The sequence below is a fragment of the Monocercomonoides exilis genome (genome assembly GCF_001643675.1).
Source record: "Monocercomonoides exilis strain PA203 chromosome Unknown scaffold33-1116896, whole genome shotgun sequence".
NCBI classification, from domain to species: domain Eukaryota; phylum Preaxostyla; order Oxymonadida; family Polymastigidae; genus Monocercomonoides; species Monocercomonoides exilis.
Window position 1 is genome coordinate 211163 of NW_027150578.1, and position 8976 is coordinate 220138.

Genomic DNA, 8976 nt, shown 5'->3' on the forward strand with positions numbered 1-8976 from the left:
CCCCCAAAAAATTAAAATAAAAAAGTTTATCACAACGATTGATCACAAAATTAAATTTTTGCTTTGTAACATGGGATGATATGGCAAAAATATTTATATTAGTTCCATTTGTTAAATTTTCAAGTTAAATAAATATTTTCATATTTTGCTCATATTTCTGTCACCGTTCACGAATCTTCTTAAGTATTCATAAAATAGCATTATTAAGTAATCAGTTCCATATTAATGATGTTTGGTGTATAGTTAGCGCAAAAAATACCAGACATCGCAAAAAATACCGGACAAGATCGATTTCTCAATAACCGCTAGAGGAATAATTCTGACAATTTTCCTATATATATATCTTGTCAATACAGACTCAATTGAAAAACGAGACTTTTAAAACTTCATCGTTTATCAACTGAATTTGAATTGATGAGATATATTTTGAGGAAAATTGTCAAAATTATTCCTCTGGCACTTGTTGTGAAATCGATCTTGTCCGGTATTTTTTGCGATGTCTGGTATTTTTTGCGCAAACTGTATGCAAACAAAATTTTGAGCAAAATATGAAATTTCTATCTTATTTGAAAATTAAACAAAAGGAACTTTTCAAAAAAATTTAGACATTTGTATTATTTCATTGGATATTTAAAACTGCAATGAAATAATTATTGATAAGCATATAACATAAGTGATCTGTAATTAATAATCCATTTTCTTTGTATTTATAACAATGCGTGTTTCAGATGTTGACACTCATTAATCTATTTGAATATTTATTTACTACAATAAACCATAATATAATTAATTAATCTATATCTTTCAAAAAAATAAATTGATTTCTTGGAGGCATGAGTGCAAGTACTGGATCAAAGCACGTTGGAATGAACTCTATGTTTTATATGACTCCTATTTCCAGTGATGCAAAACCATTTCACTTTACTTCAGAAAAATCACTCGAACAGAGTTTAAATCATATTTCTATGATCCTTGATTCAATATCAATCACAGATGGGAATTGGAAAGAAAGACTCGATGCAATAAAGGAGTTACATGGCTTAGCGCTTGGAGGATGCTGTCAACACTCTTTGTTTATCAAATGGATGAGCGGGGCTCTTCATCGACACATTTCCAAGCAATTTACTGACACTCGATCCTCTCTCATCAAGGAACTTGGGCAAACAATGGTTGACATAGCTGCATGCGCACAAGAAAAATTTGATAACGTTCTGGAATTTTTCATGGACGATATGATGAAGCTTCTCGGCTCGACAAATCTGGTGATGAAGGATTGTGGAAATAGGTGCATGATGTCTTTTCTGAGAAACTGTTCATGCAATAAATCTCTTCCGCATATTGCAAACGCATGCTCGACGAAAGGAATATCAGCAAATGTTAGACAAAGATGCGCTGAATATATCCTCTTTATTTTAATTTCGCAGCAAATTCATTTGTTCGAAAATGAGGACTACAATCAAACCATTTATCTGGCACATACGATTCTGTCAGAAAAGCACATTCTTCTTCTTGATCAGTCAATACGCGCTACACTTGTTGATGCTGATCCAGAAGTTCGAACAACTGGACGTCTGGCGTTTTGGGTATTGCACACATTATGGCCCGAAAGGTCTGAAGACATTATGCAATCGTCGATTCCTTCAAATATCCTTCGGTTGCTTAACACAGAAAAAGAAGAGATTAATAAGCAAATAGAAATAATCAAAAGAAAAATAATGGACGGTGAAGACTCAACTTCAACAGGAGCTTCTCATTCTCGTACTGCGGCAACTCCTTCTTCTTTGACTTCCTTATCACCAACTTCATCGCCTTTTGCAGCTTCGCCGTCTGACACCCCAGTTTTCCAGCCAGCACGCCGATCTTCGCTTCCAGGAGGAGTCGCATCATCTGCTGTCGCACGACCTCGTTCATCTTCTCTTCATTCTAATTCATCTTCTTCCTCTTCCTCTGCAGTCCGCCCTCCTTTCTCTCCTGCGCCTTCGTCTTCGCCTTCACCGGCTCCCTCTTCCTCGTGCCCATCTGCACCTCTTCCACCCGCTTCTCCTTCGTCAGCAGCAACAACAACGTCTGTGTTTGACACACTGCCTCTCTGGAAAAGACAGCAAATCTTGAAGCGAAAAGGAATATCCGACACCAGCACTTCATCATCAACAGCATCATCATCATCATCATCATCTTCTTCTTCTCGAGCATCTGCACAGCCAAAACGTTCGCTAGCCGAATGCTCAGCAAATGCGCATCAAAATACTGGCGCTTCCACAAAGTCCTCAACTTCTGCACTTCCGTCTCGCTCCTCCCACCAGTCGCATCCATCTCACCCGTCTCCTTCATCTTCTCCTCCGCCTCCGCCTTCCACGTCCCCCTTCTCCACCTCAGCACCCGCAGCCATCATTTCTGCTGCAGCCACCGCTGCGTCGCTCCGCCCGCGCACGCCTTCCTCTCCGCTTTCTCCGTCTTCTGTGTCTTCTCCCTTTTCCACCCCTTCTCTCGCATCTCCTCCGTCCAGCCGGCGCATCCCCACAACCCCAAACTCCCTCACCCCGGCTGGCTCTCCCACACTGAGCACCCGCCGCCGCTCTTCGCAGCTGCCTTCTTCTGCCTCGTCTCCGTCCACCGACAGAAGCATCGCATCGCCTGCCACATCTTCCCCACCCTCTGTCCGATGCACTCCATCTCCGATTCTCGTAGGCAGTGCTTCTTCTGCCGTGCAGATCCCTTCATCGCCAGTCAAAGGGAGGCCCATCAATCTGTTCAGCGGGCATTCACGAAGACGACTGTCTGGGCCGTTTGCTCAGCCACTCACGCCAACTGCTGCTTCTCCTTCTGAGCAGTCGCTTGCTTCGTCTTCTTCTTCTTCTTCTTCTTCTTCATATTTGACTTCATCTGCTCTGATTGCGCCGCAAACAGCGCCTCTGCCGTCGATGAGGAGGAACAGAGTGGGAGAAAGCAGAAGGCGGATCAAAACAGAAGAGGAAAGGCAGCGCGAGAAGGAAGAGATGGAAAGAGAGGAAAGAGAGTGGAGAGAGGCGATGAAAGCAGAGCTGGAAGGAGCAAAAAGAAAAGAAGGAGAAGAAAAAACAGAAGAAGAAGCAGAAGGAGAAGGAGAAAAAGAAGGAGAAGATGTTGATGATGTTGATGAAAAGGAACGAGAGAAAGGAGAAGAGAAAGAAGAGGAACAAGGAAGAGAAGAAGATGAAGAAAAAACTTTCGCTTCAAAGAAAAATGGGAAAGAAAGTTACACTGCAGGAATAAAGAGAAAACCAGGCAACGTAAAAGAAGAAGAGGAGGAGGAAGAAGAAGAAGAAAATGATGAAAATGACGAAAATGATGAAGAAACAAAAACAAAAGGAGAAACCAAGGTTTTTGGCAAACGCAATGGAATACGCTTTTTGAGGGGCAAAGGGAAGGCAAATGCAAAAGTTCATAGAATTGTTAGAGAATATGAAGAAACTGAAGCTGAAGAGGAAGAGGAAGAGGAAGAAGAAGAGGAAGAAGAGGAAGAAAATGAAGAAGATGAACAAAAAAGAGATAGAGAAGATTCTGACTTCAGAAAAACAAGCACAAAAAGAGCGAATGTTGACAAAAGACTTCAAACGCCTCCAGCAGCAGCAAGCTTTTCTTTGCTCGGCCCATCTTTCAAGTTTGCCGATGGATCATCAAAAAAGCCATATTCATCATTTTCATCATCGGCTGCTTCTCCTTCTTTGACCTCTTCTTCTTCATCGTCATCTTCCGCTTCATCATCATCATCATCTTCTTCTTTTTCAGAATTTCCTTCTTCACATGTGCGACATTCGTCAAAGACCATTCATCCTGTTTTTGTCACTTCTGATTCAACTTCATTTTCCACTCACAAGCCACAAACAGCTACATTATCTCTTGTTGAAGACGAAAATGCAAAGGAAAGCAAAACAAAAACAGAATATTGCTTTGAGAGAAAAACCGAACACGATGTGGATGAAGAGAAAGAGGTTGAGATTAAAAAGATGGATGCGTTCTTTGATAGAGATGAGAGAAGAAGTAGCATAACATCAAGAAAAGACAGTGGCTTAATGACATCATCTGCATCAGCAACAATATTATCAACGTCAATAGCTCATTCTCATTCTCATTCTCCTTCATTCTCTTCTTCTTCCTCTTCCTCTTCTGTTTCAACTCTTTCATCATCATCTTCTTCTCCTTCTCTTTCAATCTCCTCCTCTTCTCGTTCGTCTTCCTCATCATCATCCTCATCCTATTTCACTTCAACCAAAATATCTTCTCTTCTTTCTCTTGTCTCGTCCACGCCTTCTTCCTCGCTTTCTGCCTCGACTCTTCTTTCCATCATCGCCACTGCCATCACAAACCCACTCCAAAGGATAGCTGCCATGTTTGTCGAAGATGAGAATAACAAACCAGATTTGTTCGTTCCAAATTCGTCGCCTTCTTCTTCGGCTACCTCTTCTTCCTCTTTAACTTCTTCTTCTTCTTCACCTTCAACTTCTTCATCCTCCTCCCCTTCCTCTTCCTATTCGTCTCCATCTTCGTTGTTTATATCGTCATCGTCTTTGATCAGCGATGAAGAAGTCAGCAAAGTTCTGAGCGAAATCGAAAGAGCGTTGAATGTTCTGGTTGACAATCACTTAGAACTCCTAATTTTGCCTGAAGACAAAGCAAAAAAACTGGTGAAGCGAAAAGAGAGCAGATTTGAAGAGCAAACAATTGATGAACCCACGGATTCAGCGAAGGAGTTGTCTTCTTCTTCTTCTTCTTCCTCTTCTTCTTCAAATGCTGATAAATCCTCTTCCTCGTCTGAAGCATCTCTTCCTTTCTCTTCTTTCTTCTCTGTGTGTTTGTATCCTCTCCTCACATCTCTGCTCAACGCACGCCATCACTGCAAGGGCTACCCCGTAGCATGCTCAGCTGAAAGGATGATATTTGCCTTCTGCTCTGCAGTTTATCGGTGGACGCTGAATGAAGAAGAGAAAAAGCACAAGGAAGACAGAGAGAAGTCAGAGATGAAGGATCGAATGGACTCTGGCCGAGCAGCTTATTCATCCAATTCTCAGCAAAAAGAAGAACAACTGCAGGTGCAGTCTTGGTTTTCTGTTTATTCTCTCTCGCCTGTGGAGTTCATCTCCTCGCAGCCGCCTTCACTTCTTCTGCTTTCCACGCTGATGGAGTTTATCCGTCTGATGCTCGATCTTCACGTGGGGCAGTCAGAAAGAGCAAAGAAAATCAAAATTCCTGTTCCTCCGCAGACTTCTCTAAACACATTTCAGTCTTCTTCTTCTTCCTCCTCCTCCTCTTTCATTTCATCTCCTTCGTTTTCTTCTTTTGCTCCTTCGCCCACACTCAAAGATCTGTCGTATCAGCTCCTCATCCAGCCAGAATATGAGCAGCAGAATGATCCGTTTTTGCTCGGCTGGCTTCATCTTTTCCCTCATTTCATATCTATTGCCTCATACGCCTTCCCATTTCATTCACTTCAGTCAAATTCATTCTATGACGCACAGGAAGCTTCTTCCCCGCATTTATCTGCCAAGTTTCCTTCTTTGTCTTCTCTCACATCATCACCGGAATCTTCTCCTTCTCCTTCTCATTCTCCTTCTCCTCCTCTTGCTTCCATTTCTCCAGCGTGCTTCCTCCTTTCCCGTATTAAGCGGAACATCATGTGCCTGCAGAACCACGAGTCGATGGCGGTGCGGCAAGGGGCGTGCTTCTGCATGGCGTTTGTGTGCGAGTGTGTTGCGAAAGCGGAGTGGGAGTGGATGGCCAGCGGATGGGAGCGGACAAAATGCATGGTGATGATGAGCTGTGTGGAAAGGTACCAGAAAACGAACAGCGATGCACAGCGCAAAAGGAACGGCTTTAGAGACATTTGGAAGCCATGAAGTGTTGCGTGAAGAGGGCGAGAAATATTTATTACGTATTTTTGAAAAGAAAATACACATGTTGATTGCGTTTATTCAAAAAACTTCTGTTTTTCTCTTTTAAATGTTTGTTTCAATAAAATGTCTTTGAATATTATTTTTGTGCATATTGAAACAACGCACGCCTTTACAAGTCGAAAAGCCGATATCTTTAAAAATTTGCACCTGAAGAAAACTTTCAAAATCAAATTTCTTTTTTTTTTTTTTTTTTTTTTTTTTTTTTTGAAGTATTTTGATTTTCTTGTAACTGGAAGCTCAATTATTTAATTACACTGATAATTCAATTGTCTTGAATGCAAAAGGGGAAAGCTCATTTGATTTGGAAACGACAAATTTCTTGCATGAGACGTCTTTATCTAACCACATTTAACAGCATTTCTTTTTTTTCACATTGGGATCTTTGGCATTTATATGTTAAAGTTTGTGAAACGTTTTTCTTCTGGATATTCTTGATTATTTGAAAACGAATGATCAAACCAAGTAAAATAAAACTTTTTTACGGGGATTATTGCATATGTGACGAAATCTTTTGCTTTATGAATTTTGTTCCACACAGCACTTTCAAAGATTTTTCTCGACTTTTCAATATTTCAATGCTTAATTTTCACTGGAATGTCAGAATTGAAATCACACGATAGCAAAAAAAGTTTGGAACAAATCACTGATTTTTTCATAATTGCAAGAATAGTGTCCCATATTTCTTCGAAAAAATATACAACTTTATCAACACCGCTCAAATGAAGAATTGTTGGAATTTTATCTTTCTTCAAAAACAGCAAAGCGCTTTTGAATGCTGAGTAACTCCTGAAAAGAGATATTTATTTAGATAAAACCATTTGAAAAATATATGTTGATTCTTGAAGGACAAATGCTGATGAAATCAATATCCATAGAAAAACTTTTTTATGGATTGAAAATTTATGAACAGTCATGGAAAGAAAAAACGGAAATAGTTGAATTGATCATTTAATGCATTGAAATATCTTTTTCCAGTCATTTTCTTGGAAATTTCGACACATTGGAGATATTTTCTTCTTTTTCCAACACAAACACCAACAAAAAGTTGTATCTGAGAAATGTTCAACAGATTCACTCAATTTGAACTAGGTGAGTATTTTTATTGGCACCAAAAATCATTTTCATTATCTTCATTTCATTAAAGCTCATTAATCTGTTTCATAACATAAGTACAATAAACAAATAAAAATTAAGCTGTACGTCAAATATTTTTAAAAAAAACTTTCTCAGAAAAACAATCTAATAATTTTAAATTTTTATATTACGATCAATGTTTTGCTCGTATTTTCTTGACTGATTGCAGTTGCGAGTTTTAATCACGGAATTCACAAAAACAACTGTATTTTCCGTATTTGTTACTTATTCGTTATATTTTGAACCATATATTTAAGCGTATTTTTGCATTTCACCATTATTGTTAAAACATGCAAAATCAAGTGAATGTGTTTGCTTTATTGATTTGTATGAAGTTGAAAATATATAAAAGGTGTATTTAGAACATTATTCTTGATATTTGATAATTGCCAATTTGTCAATACTTAGATAAATGCAATTCTTTAAAAAACATGATCCTTTGATTTCTTTTTTATTTTGAATAAAAATTCGTTTTCAAAACATGTATCATATACAAAAAAGATTATTTTATCGATATCTTTTGACCATTTTTTACAAAACAAACACATTCACTTGATTTTGCATGTTTTAACAATAATGGTGAAATGCAAAAATACGCTTAAATATATGGTTCAAAATATAACGAATAAGTAACAAATACGGAAAATACAGTTGTTTTTGTGAATTCCGTGATTAAAACTCGCAACTGCAATCAGTCAAGAAAATACGAGCAAAACATTGATCGTAATATAAAAATTTAAAATTATTAGATTGTTTTTCTGAGAAAGTTTTTTTTAAAAATATTTGACGTACAGCTTAATTTTTATTTGTTTATTGTACTTATGTTATGAAACAGATTAATGAGCTTTAATGAAATGAAGATAATGAAAATGATTTTTGGTGCCAATAAAAATACTCACCTATTGGATGCCTGATTCTTATTATCTTGCTGTTTTTCAGATTTGATCATAAGAAAGAAGAATTATTGTACATTAATAATCATTCCACAAAGAAAAGCCATTTGACAATATGTTTAAAGAAGATAATAGAGAAAAGAATAAGAAAATTTGTTTTTGTGAAATGAAATTCAAAATTTGAGAGAAAAACAATATTCATCTTCAACACTTCTTATTCAACAAATCATCACAATTCAATACAAAATCTAATCTCAATAAATTTCCTGAGTGCTTCTTCAAATTTGATATTCACCTTTGACCTACGATATTTTCTTCTTTCACTTTGGTTAAACTTAACACATAAAGGCATCTCAACTGGAATTTTATTTAATTCGAAACAATTTGTGGATACATCATTTCTGATAAGATAATTCTCAATTCAATATCCTTCTTCTCAAGCGAAATCTTTGCTCAATCTTTTTCAAATGAAGTTGAATGGATCTTTGAAGTTTTTCCTTTGATTCCATGCTGTTGATCAGTTTTTTGGATGTCATCGCAACAGCCTTTTATTCCATCACCTGAAGATTAATTTTCCTCTCATATAAAATCTGATTCGCATTAAAAAAAATATAGGAAAATTTGAAAGATCGTTTATTATTCCCTATTTCTTCTTCAGATTTTTCCTTTTTCTTTTCTTCGACGAATTCTTAATCGACTTCTACCATGAAAACTATCGAACTGTCACCTTTTGAAAGTAAAAACATTATTTTCTCCACTTTCATCGAATAAAAATTTGAAATTATTAATGTTCATAGGAGTTTTTGCTCATGGACGGAATGACACAGATATGAGATGAAAAGGAAAAAAATATTTTTTGAAAGAAGGCGTTGAGAAAGAGAAGTGAGAAAAGAGAAAGAGAAAAGAAAAGAAAATGAAAGAATGCACATTTAGGTGGATTGGAAGGATTCAAATACAAAGAAAAGAAAACGTCATTGAATTGAAACAAAAAAACTCAGGCGAAGAGAATTTTTGACAAA

General features: G+C 37.3%; 1 protein-coding gene across 1 annotated transcript; it reads left to right on the plus strand.

The window, feature by feature from the left end:
• Positions 1 to 965: 965 nt before the first annotated feature.
• Positions 966 to 5873, plus strand: MONOS_7255 (putative CLIP-associating protein 1/2; the record flags this gene model as incomplete). The annotated part of the gene is made up of 1 exon (XM_067877569.1): positions 966 to 5873. One exon carries the CDS (start codon positions 966 to 968, stop codon positions 5871 to 5873), a length of 4908 nt encoding a protein of 1635 aa, XP_067724319.1.
• Positions 5874 to 8976: the final 3103 nt, after the last annotated feature.